This window comes from Lithobates pipiens, unplaced genomic scaffold, assembly GCF_037356315.1.
Source record: "Lithobates pipiens isolate NorthernLeopardFrog02 unplaced genomic scaffold, aLitPip1_a1.2 Scaffold_25, whole genome shotgun sequence".
Lineage (NCBI taxonomy): Eukaryota > Metazoa > Chordata > Amphibia > Anura > Ranidae > Lithobates > Lithobates pipiens.
The window spans coordinates 147,692,777-147,709,573 of NW_027507787.1; the positions used below are offsets into that span (position 1 = coordinate 147,692,777).

Below are 16,797 nucleotides of genomic sequence, written 5' to 3' on the forward strand. Positions count from 1 at the left end.
TCATTGCTTCAATTTTTGTACTGATTTTTACAGAATAATTCAGAATTGTCAAATACATTTGCAAGTTTTTGGTGTCAAACATTTATAGAATTTTTTTTCTATCAAAATTATTATAAATTCAGAATTTAGAAATGTATTTGCAAATGTTTGGTGTCAAACATTTTTATTTTGTTAAATTTGCTTGAAATTACCGTATTTATCGGCGTATAACACGCCCCGGATGATAACACGCTCCCCAATTTAAGAGGCAAGTTTCAGTAAAAAAAAAAAAAAAAACTTTAAAAAAAATAAATAAACCATGGTAGAGATACCCACCTTTTCATACAAATTAAAATAAAAATAAGGACTTATTATTGATATGTCCCCCCTAAGGAGATGAGCGCCCTTACCTTGCCCTCTTGTTGTCAATGGCACTGCATAGCACCAGCACCCTCTGCATGGGGTTAGCACCGTAGAAGCTCTGGCTATCAGGATGCCATAGATGAAAGAGTTCAGGAGACTTGAATGCCGGCATCCATCGGGTTAATCAGGAAGCCGGTCTCAGAGGTATACCCAACTACTTTAGCCAGACTGCATCTCCACTACATGCTTGTTATCCTCCAGCGGGCTGGCAGGGGCTGAAGGGAGCAAGGAGTGCTTTACTGGGCTGAGTGCGCAGCAGGCATCCTGGAGCGATCAGTACTGGCTCCTTCCCCTCACGCTGTAGAGCCTGCACACTCCCGCTGCATTCTTGTCCATAGCTCCGCCGATATCCTGCAGAGGTTACAGAGCCAGCGCTTCTATAATAAACCATGTGTCCTCTATGAAGTGGGCAGAGGCTAGGAGTTTCTCCCGTTCCGTATCCAGGAACTCACTGTGATCAGGACATCGCTGGTCGCAGGGGAGCGAGCGGAGAGCCGAGCGGAGAGCCGAGCGGCTCATTGATTTGCGGTGGCACTCGTCTCCCTCTTTGCACCCCGAGGTACACTATAGGCGTATAACACGCACCCGCGATTTTCCCCCTATTTTCAGGGGAAAAAAGTGCGTGTTATACGCCGATAAATACGGTAAGTTTTGTTGATTTTTTTCCCAATTGCACAGCAGAACAAGGCAAACTAGCAATCATTTTGATGTACAGCCTCTGGAAGACACAGTTTCTGTTGGTCTACAGAGAGACTACCCAGTAGCAGCCTTGTAAGTACAAAGCTTTTGTTTTGGGGAGCTGAACACAAGGTTGATTACACAGATAGGTACTTGACTGAAAAGGCTAGGATTTATTTTTCATTTTTGTGGCGAAGGTGCTTTTGTTTATTTGGTGCTGGAAATGCAATAAATCTGCTTGAAGTCAATGTTAAACCTGAAATACTATGAAGATTCCTGTGTAGACAAATCTCACAGGGGCTGGCTACCCCAAAAGACAGGAAAAGTCAGGCTGATGTCAGTATAACACCCACAAAGGGTGACAGGACTCACCCTGACAATGACGGAGAAGAGGGAGCGGCACCCAGTGGCCAGGTTGACGTAGGGGTCCAGCAAGAACTCGTGGATGTGGGGATGAGGGAAGAGGGACAGTTTGGACAACACTGAAGTAACCTGCAAATTCACATCATAGGGCTGGAGGAAAATAAACACACATAAAAGTTATCCATACGCAAAAAATAAAATATTTGCTTTTACAGGCTTGACAGACTCAAAACTGGACCCAACAAGACAGACATGATAGCTTGTTTTTCATTGATTTTAAAATGTGCAGCCTAGAGGACAGTCATCCCCATCATTGCTTTCTTATTTAGTCAGTACCCTGAAACAAGTGTGCAGGATAATCCCAATATTTGATGTGTGTCTGTTACAGTTCAGTAACCTATTAGATAGTGAAGCAAGGGTGAGCATGACAGCACCAGAGGAGGCACTTTCAAAAACAAGTCCATATAGCAGCTTCCATATGTCTTCATTTTTTTCCCACAGATCTAACAAACTAAAGACAATTTTATTTATTTATTTATTTTTATTTTTTTTAAATATAAACACCTAGCCTTGAGTTTTCTCTAATGTCACCATGTGAGTTTTCATATTTCTTCACAAATCAAGGTCCCAATTATAAATCATGGGAAAAATCATGACAAATGTATTACAGGTATTTGTATAATGCTGTCAAACCTGCCCTTAAGAAGCTTGCAAGCTAAAAAGGTAACTCACATTCATATACATACTAGGGCCAATTTAGACAGGAGCCAATTAACCTATCAGCATGTCCCCAGAGTGTGGGAGGAAAAAAAGGGTACCTGGAGTAAAACCATTCAGGCACAACTATTTTAAATCCAGTATAAGTGATTTATTCGGTAGTCATCTATATTTTGTCCACATTGAAAAACAGCCCAGCAGAATCTTTTTGTAGCTCATTCTGAATATAAAGATTTTTTTTTTTTAGAATTGTCTTGTACAGTACAAGAAACTTATATACCCAAACACAATGACACGCCCCTCTCCAGCACCCTTGGAGCTCCTTCCTACATTAACCACTTCCGGACTGCCCACTGTCGTTATACGTCGGCTGCTTGAAGAGCAATAGCGTTGTTATAGCAACAGCTAGCTGCCATAACCCCAGTACCATCTTCTTCAGTGAGTGGTCCGGTTTTAAAAAAAAAAAAGTTGTCTCTGTGGCGATTCGCGGCAAGATCACTTTCATCGGCAGCGGCCCGCCACGCTCCAGCGCCCTCTGCCGCTTATTGGAGTCGTCGGCAGCGGTGAGTGGATCTTCACCCTTGCTGGGCATGGAAACGAGTGAGGGGAAGATGGCCCCCACCCATCTTCATAACAATGTAGGGAGGAAGCAACGTCAAAACGTCACTTCCACCCATAGCTCTTAAATTAAAAGGGTCTTTTATTTTTTTTTATGTAAAAATTACTAATTTTTATTGTAAATATGAGCTCATATGTCTTTTTGACCCCAGATCTCATATTTAAGGAGGTCCTGTCATGCTTCTTTTCTATTACAAGCGATGTTTACATTCCTTGTAATAGGAATAAAAGTGACTTTTTTTTTTTTTTTTTTTAAAGTGTAAAAAAATAAAAATAAATAAATAATATATATATATTTTTTTAAACGCACCCAGTCCTGACGAGCTCAAGTGCAGAAGCGAACGCATACTTGAGTAGCGCCCGCATATGGGAACGGTGTTCAAACCCCACATTAGGTATCGCCGCGATAGAGCAAGAGAAATAATTCTAGCCCTAGACCTCCTCTGTAATTGATGCAACATGCAACCTGTAGAATTTTTTAAACATCGCCTATGGAGACTTTTAAGAGTAAAAGTTTGTCACCATTCCACGAGCAGGCGCAATTTTGAAGCGTGACATGTTGGGTATCAATTTACTTGGCGTAACATTATCTTTCAAAATATAAAAGGCGCTAACCTTAATGTTGTCTTATTTTTAAATTCAAAAATGTGTATTTTTTCCCCCAAAAAAGTGCACTTGTAAGACCGCTGTGCAAATACAGTGTGACAGAAAGTATTGCAACAACCACCATTTTATTCCCTAGGGTGTTAAAGTAATTTTCTAGCAAAAAAAATGTTTTTAACTTGTAAACAACAAATCTCAGAAAGCGACTCGGTCCTTAAGTGGTTAAATTTGACTGATGTCTGAGTTGAGAGGGAGTGATCACCATACTCCTTTGTCATGCGTTAATGCTTGAGCCTAGTGACCAATCACACAAAGGAGGAAGTGACATATTCTGCTATACCTGGAAGCATCTGGAAAAGTCTGCCCCAGTTGAGGCAGAAAAAGGATCAGAAAGAAATTTCTGCACAGGTGAGCATCAGTGACTGAGGTTGCCCCCTTACACAGACACTCACTTTACCTTATATAGGCAGTGACAGTGTCTCTTTAACAAACAAGTTCACTTTCAGTACTTATTCTTTATGCTTACTAATCATTATATATTGATTAAAAAGTCTGTTGCAAAGGACACCGGGCTTGCTGCTTAACAGGCATTTCAGACACAGAACCCCCACCTTGGAAGCAGTCTTCTCTTCCTGCAGCAGGTGCCCAAACCAACACTAGCAGGAACCCATGTCCTCCTGTCATAGGACATGTCATAGCCAAATGCTTGGCCATACTGATGGTTAATGTTTCAACACTTTCTGACTGCACAAAAGATTTCCTGCAAGTTCCTGCCTCTTACATATTCTTATTGGCCAATGGGGCTGCCTATCACAGTGATGAGCCAATAGGAAGTTTAAGGAGCAGTGCTTGGAAGTCCTATCCGAAAGTGTTGAGGTGTTGCATAGCAGAATTGGCTGGGATTCAGCAGTGAGAAGGATTGGGAAGCTGCTGTATGTATTGTGCCCCTCAATGTCCCAGAAATTCATACCTGCAGCACCGTTTCACTTTAGTAACAGTCTTTTTAAAGCAGAATTAGACTCAGAATTTAGGTCCACTTTAACTAGTCAGGTGGGGTACCAAAAAGGTGCATACTTTGGAGCACTGCATGGACATAGTGTTGCACTGGACAGTTAACGTTTACGGCCACTGTATTATACTAATCCGGTCTGTCAAAATCAGATTAAACTTTTGAGCACTTTTACCATGGGTTGGGATTGTACCTGGTCTAGTATCCTGCCCATTCTGTCAAACAAGACTTTCAGGAAATGTCCCTCGAAGAATGGAGCCTCTAAATTGCACTTCTCAATGGCCTTCGTTACACCAGGCCAATCCCAGCGCAGGCATATTGCACAGTAATCCCGGAACTAAACAAAAAAAATAATGGAAAACGTCATCAAACTGCCTTTGATGGGTTTATATAGAGATGGAGATATTGGTGGCTGCAGGATAATGAGAGTCCTGACCTACCTGTCTGTGTGCGTCCCTCAGGTAAGTGTCATAGCCGGTGCCCTCCACATGGTAAGATGACTTGGCTTCATCAGGGACCAGACAGAGAAAACTGCAGGACACAAAAAAAATAAATTTTATGGTGTAATTCCACCTGTAAACTACTAATTAAATACAGTAGAGAAAAGGTAGCCATTTGAGGAAACCGAGAACCAAACTACCCATTCACCTTAAAGCCCTACCTCAGCTTAGCCTGTGCACCCTACTCCTAAAGGAAATTGTGACTCAGGCTTAGCACTGGGCCAGACAGCAATGTCACATGGGAAGGCTGTGTGTAATAGGTCAAAGGAAAAATACTTGGAGTCCAAAGTATTTATTGCTCAACTGGTTACAACAAGCAGGGCAAAATACCAGCACATTTCAATGGCAGAATGTTAAATGGACTCAAAAGTACTAAGCAGACTGATATTCAGACAGAGGATGCTATAAACAGTAGTCAGTACTAGTACTCAATCGTAAACATATTGTGTATATCCTTCCAGAAGTGCTCCCCATGGTCCTCCTTGTCTAACATTCCCTTCTACTACACTGAAATTTTTTTCTTTCAGAAACGGATCTCATACAATGTCCTTGTTTCAATGCACATACAGAAATAGAGTCCATTAACAGGGCAGAGCACCAGGCTTTTATTTAAACCAGCACATTACATGGGAAAAAATAACCATAATACCTCTTGTGCTAAAATGCTTAGTCATAAAACTCTTGGTTATGCATTGTAGTGTAAAGCTGTTTTCACACTACTCCGTTGCAAAAACGCAGTAAAAACGTGTGTTTGGAGCGTTACCGAAGCATTTTGCACCTGTGAGAAAAAGGACACGATGCCAAAAACGCAATAGCAGTGTTTTCCATTCCTTTCAATTTGTGTTTCTTCACTGTGCCAAAAATGCAGCATTCAGGACTTTTACAAGCGCAGCTGAGCCACAACTAAACAGGTGTGAAGAGTTCCATAGGATTTAATGGTCATGCATTTTTCTTCTGCTTTTGGTAATGCAAAAATGGAAGAAAAACTGATCAGTGTGAAAGGGCCCTAAAACACAGCTCAGCAAGTTGGAGAGCTGGTGAACAGGAGGGAGCATGGTGGCTGGCCAGTCCACTAGTGGCAGTGCCATCTGTTTTTGAACATCTCCCGAGGTTGGAGGACTCACCTATTGACAATCTTGTGTACCTCTGTCTTCCCATCATTCTTCTGGTGGTCGGGGGTGACAGGAGGTGAGGAGCTCAGCCACTCTTTGGACAGTGTATTTTCAGGGGACATGTCGGTAAAAATTGGGTCTTCTTCCAAATCTCTGCAACCATGAAGAAAGATACAATAAATTCCACTACAAAAGAAGAGAAATACTTGATGTTTTTGGGTAAAGGGGACATGTAACTCTTTCCTATCTCTACCACATTACAGGACTGGATGCCTCAGGGACCAATAGCCAGGCCCAAGCCCTGTCACATGGGGCAGAGAGAGTTTGCTGCCCTTTGTATGCTCTGAACAGTGGGGTTGCTTTACTAAAACTGGAGAGTGCAAAATCTGGTGAAGGTCTGACCAGAAACCAATCAGCGTCCAGTGTCATTAGTACAATAACAGAGCACATTTTTCGCACTGATTACTGTAATGTCACCAGTTCCCAAAAAGTGTTAAAAACTAGTGTCAAAAATGTCAGTTAGGCATCAGATATGTCCATCACAATCCCGCTAAAAATCACTAATAGCCACCATTACTAGTGTAAATAAAAAATACAAATGCCATAAATCTACCCTCCATTTTGTAGAACTTTTGCGCAAACCAATCAATATACATTTATTGTGATTTTTGTTTTCCAAAAATATGTAGAAGAATACATATTAGCCTAAACTGATGAAGAAATGTGTTTTTTTTTTTTTTTTTTGTAAAAATTGGGGGATATTTATTATAGGAAAAAATGGTTTTGTTTTCTAATTTTTTTTTGTTTGTAGTGCAAAAAACACAAAAAAAAAAAAAAACGCAGGTGATCAAAGCGCATCAATTTGTCAGTTAACGCGACGCAGAGTGCCATATCGTCAAAAAAACAAAAACAAAAACAAAAAAACGGCCTGGTCATTAAGGGGGAAAATCTTCCGCTCCCATAAGTAGTTAGTCGAACAAGCTAAAGTTAGAAGGTGACTGGCTACTATATACCGCTGCACCAGATTGTGCACGCTTTCGTTTTAGTAAATAAACCCCAGCGTGACTTGAAAGTTAGCCAGGGCTAAGGTAAACAAAGTTAAAGGGGTGTGGAGACAAGGTGAGCATTAACGAATGTGGACACCAGCATTTAAGTATAAAAGATCATTTAACATAAAAAAACAAAAAAAAAAATAATAAAATTGTATAGCTTTTATCCTCAGACCTCACAGAGGACCACTGAAGCTATACCATGATGTGACAGTGACATACACAGCTCCAGCTATCTGCCCATTCTCCACGATATCTTTATCTTCTGGACAGGGCGGTTTGTACTCTGTATAGTTTCTTTCTTCTAGATTTCGAAGGACCAGGTTATAGAGGATGTGCTCATTAGGTTTCTGTAAAAGGTGCTCAAACAGTCGAAGTGTCATAATACTGATCTGCAGGGAAGAGAGATCCTGGGGTGAAATTCAGGAAAAAATATGTAATCCAAAAAAAAAAAAAAATAAAAAAAAAAAAAAATGGTGCTGTGTGCAACCATAGATAAAGATTGAGAAGTCACCAAAACTCCCAGGATATCTTTGCATTATTAATAGATGTCATAAAGGTAAATTTATCATTACAATGTTATGGGGCCTTGCAGGGTCAAGAGACATGCAAATGCTTCAAGCATATCTGTTCATAGGTAACCCAAAGCAACAAATATCCAACAAGTGGGTGGGTTGGGGGCAGCCTTCCAAGCCCTGCAAAAGTGATTGGGTGGCTGAATATTTGCGCAGATCACTTTTACACGACAGAGCATCGCCGGCACCAACAAAATGATACCAGGATCCTAGTATAACCACTTCCAGTCCAGGAGGTAAAATATATATATATATAGGTACGCTGGACAGGAAAAGTGATACTGACCTATACTATTAGGCTTAATTAACCTCGTCCTGGAGGATGAAGAAAATAAAGGCCCAGTGGCAAACTGATATTTCTTCAATGGATGATGATGATATTTGGAAAGATGTAACTGAGGACCATTTCAGCAGTTATTTCATCTATCACTAGAATAACAATGGGGCCATATCCAACCTGGGTTTTTTTTTTTTCATATGGTATGGATGTGTCCACGAGTTAGACAGTTCTGGTGAGATATTACAAGGTTTATGGAGGAGAAGTGGTCTCTTGCAAATATTTGTAGCCCGATCCGCTGTCTTTTATGTGTTTTTTTTTATTATTTTTTTTTAAAGGAGGAGCTGTATGGTTTACAGAAGATATTATTCCATTTTCTATTCATTTATGCTATAAAAAAAAAAGCTTGGTCTTTGAAATAGAAAATGGGTAGATACTCCCACCATCCAATTATGGATAGATTATTATTTTTTTTTTCTAAATAAGGCTTTGCCTCTATATAAAATGTGAAATGTTCCTAGAGGCTGTCTGAAGAAATTCAACAAAATGTGGACAGTATGGATGTCAACAATGTCCATTACCATAGAGAAGTGGTTCTCAACTCCTGTCCTCAGGTCCCACTAACAGGACAGATTTTAACTATTACCTTGGGGAGATGGAGACTAGAATACTGCAATCACTGAGCAGCAAATAATATCACCTGTGATGTATTTCAGCTTTCTTGCAAACCAGGCCTGTTAGTGGGTCTTGAGGGATGGAGTTGAGAACCACTGCCATAGAGGGACATCTTCAAGGTGCATTTACAGCCGATTGTATTATGAGCAGGCTTTCATAGCATTTGTTATAATGATCTTTTCAGTCCGTATTCACTGGCTTTATACTTGTTGCATTACTGCCTTCATACTGAGTATTGAGATTGCCAATATGTGCATACCATATCTTACATGCATGATTTTTCACCAGTTTATGTTCCACCCAGTTTTGTAGGTGTACTACATGTTCTGGTTACAATAGAAGTCCTGGACACTGACTCACAAAATATTACTCAACACAATGTACTGTGACTTGAGGATTTATTATTTTATTTTGCCATGCACATTATTCTGTGTATTTGCTTGTTTAGTATAACTAAGAAAATGTTAAAAAAATACCCCTTAAAAAAATAAAAAAAAATAAAAAAAAAAAACTGACCTACTATACAAGACCATCAGCATCTAACATGGAGACCGATCACCTAGGAAAGGAAGGATCACTCTCACCTCATCGGAGATATGGTTGCAGTGTTCTATCAGACGATGGCGGAGTGGAATTTTTTGGATCCCGCTCAGTGTCTCAGGATCTCGATCCTCACCCAGCAGAAAATAGACGATCTGTTCCAGAAGTGCATCAGATGTGACCTGCCGCACTATCCTATGCAGGAGCGATGTGGCTGTAAGAATGCCAATCTCTGACCTGGAAGAGAAGGATGACAATCACAGGCTTTAATTAATCAATGTATAGGGAGCCAAAAGAAAATGAACAGAAAAAAAAAAAAAAAAAGTCAGTACTCACGTGTGCATCAATTGAGGCTCCATCACACCAACCAAGAATCTCTCCCGCACTGACTTGGCCATTGTTGCAGCTGCCATCTTAAAAGAGACAAAGGAGAAATTCCTTGAAACGTGACAAACATATTAACATCACTCAAGTAGATTCAAAAGTAGCATTAAAGAATATCTAAAACACAAGAACAAACTGTAACAGCCTTACTGTCAGGTTTTAATAACTCAAGCATATAAAACCTCATTCTCCTGTTTAGGCTTTGTTTGAAAATATTTCCTAAAAGTCAGCACTATTCCTCCCCACTTACTGCTTTCCTAGTCTGCCGGGTTGTACATGGCTGTCCTGTACAAATTCTTGACAAAAATCTGCAAATCTAAGAAGATGACTCCCATTCACAGCACCTCAATAAATACATTTATTTATCTGTGTAACTGTCTCGTTTGTATCAGTCAGTGAAAAGACCAACTCTGGTTGCTTAGGGGTTCTTTGCTAAGTAAGGCTGGAGATATGCATTGGGAACAATTCCCTATGATAGAATAAAGTCTTCTCTTACCCTCTGAGCTTCTTTAATGAGCTGGTCACAATAGTCGAACCAGGACAAGAAGGAGATGAGCGCTCTCTTCCCTGGAAAGGCTGAAGCATCTTCCTTAACATTGTATGAATCTAGGCTGGGGAGGGGAGAGAAGAGAAGAGAATGGTCAGTGTACACAATATTTAAAGTAGAACTATAGGCAAAAAAAATTTGTTTTTGTTTGGAATAGAATAAGGGAGGATTATAAACACTATCAGATTTTTTTTTTTCCCCGCCATCAGTGCAGAGATTTTGCTTCTCTTCCTCCCCAAAATGGAAGTGAGAGCAAAGCCCTGCAAAAGGAGGAGAAGTCCTTGGGGACCCCCAGGTCACCAAAACTAGTGTCCCCATTGGAAGACTCTCTGTCTTACTTTTTTGGAGACGACCCAAAATGTGTGGTTTTCTTTTATTTTCACTTTCAATGATAATAGTAAACAGAACAAGTAGAGGGGGGGGGGGGGGGGGGTGAATCTGTTAACAGGAGTTCCAGGCTCCCTCAAAAAAATTAAAAAAAGGTAAGCAGCCACAAATACTGTAGCTGCTGACTTTTTGCATAAGGATACTTACCTGTCCAGGGATCCAGCGATGTCCTCACCCAAGCCAATTGTTTAATCAGCTTTGGGAGTAGGCGCTGCCATCTGAAGTAAGGGAAGTAGGAAGTTTCCTTACTTCACAGCTGGTTTCCTACTGTGCATGCGTGAGTCACACTGAACCTTGTAAATGGCCCCGCAGTCTTCTGGGTGCTGTGATGTGTCCTAGAAGATTGGGGGGGGGGGGGGGAATCTCTGCAGTGATCTGAGCCAGAAGTAGGAACAGGTACCTGTCAAAACTAGGGTGCGAATAAGCAGAATGTCCCCTGAAGCTGAATGAAGCTCCACTTTAATGGGTGCACAGACAGCAATCTAAACCGAGAGGTGTTCTAATCGATCTCCATTTTCTCCAAAACGAAAAAAAAATTACTTTTTTGCCTTTAGTTATACTTTAAACCTGTTGCAGAAATCAACTGATGATCACTGCAGCCAGCATAAACCAGCACAAGTGACATACCCAGGGGGAAACCTATCCACAGTGCTTCCTGCAGCAGGTGAATGTGTTCCAATGGAACCGACATTCTAATTTCTGCCTCCATTAGCTCAAACCACCTCCTTCCCCACCCCAATTATCAGTGTAAGCATGGAGTCAGTCTGTGCTGCAGTGCTCATGTGCTAATAAAGAACATACGGATAGGAGAAATCTGAGTGACAGAGAGTAATCTGCTCATCAGCCTGCTACTTCTCCTGTACTGTACAATCACATCGCACTCACATGTAAAAAACACAGTATATAGGGGAATCTGAGCTTAAGGGGAATGTCCCAAAAACATGTCACCAGTGACTGTTGCCACTGATAGACAAAAGGGGTGGGCGGAGCCTTCTGAAACCTCCACCATGAGACTAGTCACCTCTCATGAACTTTTGTTGGCTATCATTAAAGAGGGAGTCCACTGGAACAAAAAATATTAAAAGCCAGCAGCTATAAATACTACAGCTGCTGACTTTTAATAAATGGACACTCACCTATCCCAGGGTCCAGCGATGTCGGCAGCCAAGAACAAGCGATCACTCAGGTCTCGGCTGCTGCCGCCGCCATTCTCTGTGAGGAAATCAGGAAGTGAAGCGATGTGGCTTCACTTCCCGGTTCCCTACTGCGCATGCGTGAGTCGCGCAGCGGGAATGGTCTGCGCTGTCTCTGGGAGTGCGTGTGTGTCCCCGGCAGACAGCGTGCTGGGACAGGAAGAGGCATAGACTCCCGTGGGAGTCTATGCCCAGAAGTGGGTGCAAATACCTGTCTTAGACAGGTATCTGCACCCCCTCCCCCCTGAAAGGTGCCAATTGTGACACCGGAAAGGGGGGGGGGGGGGAGTTCTGATGAGCGGAAGTTCCACTTTAGGGTGGAAGCCCGCTTTCAGCTTCAGGCCTGGGATCCTTACCCTGCCTGTTCCCAGCACTGATGACCATGAGCAGCTGTATCAAGAGTCAGAACCGTCTGCCTATATGCCCGATGTAGAAGGTTTTATACACTTAAGTTTTTTTTATCTGGATTAAAATGTTTCAACACTATGCTGGTGCACTGTTCTCTCTTTTGTATTTTATAGCAAAGAGAGGTAGACTGCAAGGTGAAGTGGTGGAAATCTTTCCAAGCTGCTGGACTACTAGTGCACTCTGAATCATGTGAACGTTCTTTTCACAAAGGTCACAAACACGTAATCAGTGAGAATTATTTGGAGCTACAATAAAATTAGAGATCATTTTGTTGAACACATTGTTGCAGTTTTCTTTCAGCGGTTTGTGCAGCTTAGACCCAGACATTTGTGATCACACACACATTTTTTTTATTATATATCCCTGCGAAAGTATTCAGCCCCCTTGAACATTTCAGGCTTCAAACAAAGATATAACATTTTTATTTTTTGTGAAGAATCACCAACAAGTGGGACACAATTGTGAAGTGGAACAAAATCTATTGGATTTTTGAAACTTTAACTAATAAAAAAAATGAAAAGTGGGGCATGCAAAATTATTCGGCCCCCTTGCGTTAATACTTTGTAGAGCCACCTTTTGCTGCTATTACAGCTGCAAGTCGCTCTATCAGTTTTGCACATCGAGAGACTGAAATTCTTGCCCATTCTTCCTTGCAAAACAGCTCGAGCTCAGTGAGGTTGGATGGAGAGCGTTTGTGAACAGCAGTTTTCAGCTCTTTCCACAGATTCTCGATTGGATTCAGGTCTGGACTTTGACTTGGCCATTCTAACACCTGGATACGTTTATTTGTGAACCATTCCTTTGTAGATTTTGCTGTATGTTTGGGATCATTGTCTTGTTGGAAGATAAATCTCCGTCTCAGTTTCAGGTCTTTTTCAGACTCCAACAAGTTTTCATCCAGAATGGTCCTGTATTTGGCTGCATCCACCTTCCCCTCAAATTTTAACCATCTTCCCTGTCCCTGCTGAAGAAAAGCAGGCCCAAACCATGATGCTGCCACCACCATGTTTGACAGTGGGGATGGTGTGTTGAGGGTGATGAGCTGTGTTGCTTTTACGCCAAACATATCGTTTTGCATTGTGGGCAAAAAGTTCAATTTTGGTTTCATCTGACCAGAGCACCTTCTTCCACATGTTTGGTGTGTCTCCCAGGTGGCTTGTGGCAAACTTTAGATGAGATTTTTTATGGATATCTTTGAGAAATGGCTTTCTTCTTGCCACTCTTCCATAAAAGCCAGATTTGTGCAGTGTACGACTGATTGTTGTCCTATGGACAGACTCTCCCACCTCAGCTGTAGTTCTCTGCAGTTCATCCAGAGTGATCATGGGCCTCTTGGCTGCATCTCTGATCAGTCTTCTTGTCTGAGCTGAAAGTTTAGAGGGACGGCCAGGTCTTGGTAGATTTGCAGTGGTCTGATACTCCTTCCATTTCAAAATGATCACCTGCACGGTGCTCCTTGGGATGTTTAAAGCTTGGGAAATCTTTTTGTATCCAAATCCGGCTTTAAACTTCTCCACAACAGTATTACGGACCTGCCTGGTATGTTCCTTGGTCTTTATGATGCTCTCTGCGCTTTCAAACAGAACCCTGAGACTATCACAGAGCAGGTGCATTTATACAGAGACTTGATTACACACAGGTGGATTCCATTTATCACCATCAGTCATTTAGGACAACATTGGATCATTCAGAGATCCTCGCTGAACTTCTGGAGTCAGTTTGCTGCACTGAAAGTAAAGGGGCCAAATAATTTTGCACGCACCGCTTTTCAGTTTTTTTTATTTGCTAAAAAAAGTTTAAAATATCCAATAGATTTTGTTCCACTTCACAATTATGTCCCACTTGTTGGCGATTCTTCACAAAAAATTAAAATTTTATACCTTTATGTTTGAAGCCTGAAATGTGGCAAAAGGTTGAAAAGTTCAAGGGGGCCGAATACTTTCGCAAGGCACAATATATATATATATATATATATATATATATATATATATATATATATATATATATATATATATATATATATATATATTTGTGAATTCATGAAGAAATACATTTAATATTCACTGGCAGAGATGAGGAATTTCAGTAGGCCTAAAAAAAAAAAAAAGTTAAAAAAAAAAGAAGGTGGATGAACTATAATGTTGATATTATTGAACGGTGACCTCTTGGAGACCTTTAAAGCAAAGTACAAGATCTCACAGGTTTTTCCAAAGGTTAAAAGGATTAGTTCTTTTTAAACTTTTACAAAACCTGTGTTGAAACAATGGTATTTTCTGTCACCAAACAAAAAGCTGTTTACTTATTTTGTTGGTTAGAGTGAGAAGACCAAACTTGCATAAGTATTTATCGCATGGAAATAACCCTTAACTAGAAAACCCCATTGTGCGTAAGTAAAAAGACTGTTTGGACAATATACAACCATGCAAATAGCTGACACCTTATCCAACAAAACCTAATGAAGGACACAGCTAAGCCATTTAATCATTTATTGGAAGCTCAGAGTTCATCTCAAAACATGCTGTAAGACAGGGCTCGACAAAACCCAGTCGCCAGGTCGCATTGGCGACTAGAATCAGCGACCTTGCGCCTGGGGCAGCATAGCTGGGGGTATCCCGTCTCCGTGGACCCCCCCCCCCCCCCCCCGCGCGCGATCGCGTCGGGCCGCGCCGCAGGCGGCCGGTAATTGAGCCCCCGGCTTTGAGGCCTTCTGTGATCCTATGCTTCCTTCTGGAATCTGGCGCCCTCTTGTGGTGGCCGTTGGAATTACAACCAACAATGCTAATGGGCCAGTCTTTCTCCATCCCTTTACTTAGAACCCCTAAACAAAAAAAAAAAAAAAAATTATATATATATATATATAATTTTTTTATTATTTATTCTAACACCCTAGAGAGTAAAATGGTGGTCGTTGCAATACTGTCTGTCACACCATATTTGCACAGCGGACTTACAAGCGCACTTTTTTTGGGGAAAAATTTTTTATTTAATAAAAAAAAAAGACAACAGTAAAGTTAGCCCAATTTTTTTTTTTTTATATTGTGAAAGATAATGTTACGCCGAGTAAATCGATACCCAACATGTCACGCTTCAAAATTGCGCCCGCTCATGGGATGGCGACAAACTTTTACCCTTTAAAATCTCCATAGGCGACATTTAAAAAAATTCTTCAGGTTGCACGTTTTGAGTTACAGAGGAGGTCTGGGGCTAGAATTATTGCTCTTACTCTACCGATCGCAGCGATACCTCACATGTGTGGTTTGAACACCGCTTTCATATATGCGTTCGCTTCTGCACGCAAGCTTGGCAAGACAGGGCGCATTTAAAACAATTTTTTTTTCTTATTTTAACTTTTATTTTTATTTTTTTCACTGTTCTTTTAAAAAAAAAAAAAATATGTGTGTCACTTTTATTCCTATTACAAGGAATGTAAAAATCCCTTGTAATAGAAAAAAGCATGACAGGTCCTCTTTTATATATGAGATCTGGGGTCAGAGAGACCTCACATCTCATATTTACACTAAAATGCAATTTAAAAATGTCCCTCTAAGAGCTATGGGCAATGACTTGGAGACAGGTGGGGGGCTGGGGGCTATCTTCCCCTCACTCGTCTCCATGTCAGGCCAGGGACAGGTCCAGATCGCCGTCACGGACCTGGCTCCTAACTTTTTTAGCTGGCTCCTAGATTCCAAGCAAATTTGTCAACCCCTGCTGTAAGATTCATATACCAGTATCATCCATATTTTTCTAAGCCATTCAAATTATACATAGGTCGCAACAGAGATATTATAATGTTAGTATCTAATGATCTAAAGAACTTTGTCATAAATAAATTATATATGAAAGTGTTAATTTCCGTTATTGTTACACTGTTATTCTTTTCTCTCTTTAAAATCTTATTGATACTTTGTATGGTATTATTTAATATCTATATATATTTTTTTGTACTAGATTTATAAAGTGACGTTCCCTGAGGAAGCGGTGTTCTTAGTACCGCGAAACCGGTCGGATTTATGCGTCATCTCTGTACTTCCGTAAAAAACTCATTTGTTTAGAATCTGAACCAATTGTGTCCTTTGATTGGATTTAATATAATGTGGTTCTGCTACAGCAATGTCTATGTATTACTGTTTAGGTGGATCAAATTATAATAAAATGTAATTGTATTTTAATGATTGTTTCAATTTAATTTATGATACCGCAATAGTCCCTGTTCCCACTGAACTAATAGGAAACTCATTTCTTGAGTGTTTCCTTTTAGCTGTTCTGAGCTATATGCCCAGTTTTTTCTTATATATGAAAGTGTGATTATAAATAGAAGTGTTTTAGCAACGAATTAGCATGATAAAAAACATATAATCATGATTATAACTGTATAAGAATTTAACCTATGTTTAGATAAACAAATATTGATTGGATACCCGAATTATACATGTATCCATATAGATAATAATTGTATGTGATATTGTTTGATATATATCTAACCTGTGTCCTTTAGAAATGGACTAAAGATTAACAGATATAAATTAATATGCATATATATCACCATTTTATGCAAGCGATTTATTCAAAATTATGTTATGTGTATTTTATATTATACTACCATTCCTGAACACTCGAGATATATTCGTTCGAACATATATAAACATCGAACGCATATTATAGAAATTAATATATTAACTTAAAGAGATAAAACACCAAACACATGTGAGACACCTGGTGGTTGAAGGTGCTATTACATTAAAATCACGAGACTACTGGGA

At 40.3% G+C, this 16,797-nt stretch overlaps 1 protein-coding gene across 1 annotated transcript in view; it reads right to left on the reverse strand.

Moving 5' to 3' along the window:
* Window positions 1-16,797, reverse strand: part of FHIP2A (FHF complex subunit HOOK interacting protein 2A) — a 47,522-nt gene that overhangs the window by 3,277 nt on the left and 27,448 nt on the right. Inside the window, exons 8-15 of the mRNA XM_077454936.1 lie at window positions 9,999-10,113; window positions 9,455-9,531; window positions 9,163-9,355; window positions 7,274-7,443; window positions 6,015-6,155; window positions 4,831-4,921; window positions 4,584-4,727; window positions 1,453-1,593 (exon numbers count right to left, since the gene is read on the reverse strand). Of these exons, the coding sequence (XP_077311062.1) occupies window positions 1,453-1,593; window positions 4,584-4,727; window positions 4,831-4,921; window positions 6,015-6,155; window positions 7,274-7,443; window positions 9,163-9,355; window positions 9,455-9,531; window positions 9,999-10,113 (1,072 nt within the window). The remainder of the gene's footprint in view (window positions 1-1,452; window positions 1,594-4,583; window positions 4,728-4,830; window positions 4,922-6,014; window positions 6,156-7,273; window positions 7,444-9,162; window positions 9,356-9,454; window positions 9,532-9,998; window positions 10,114-16,797) is intronic.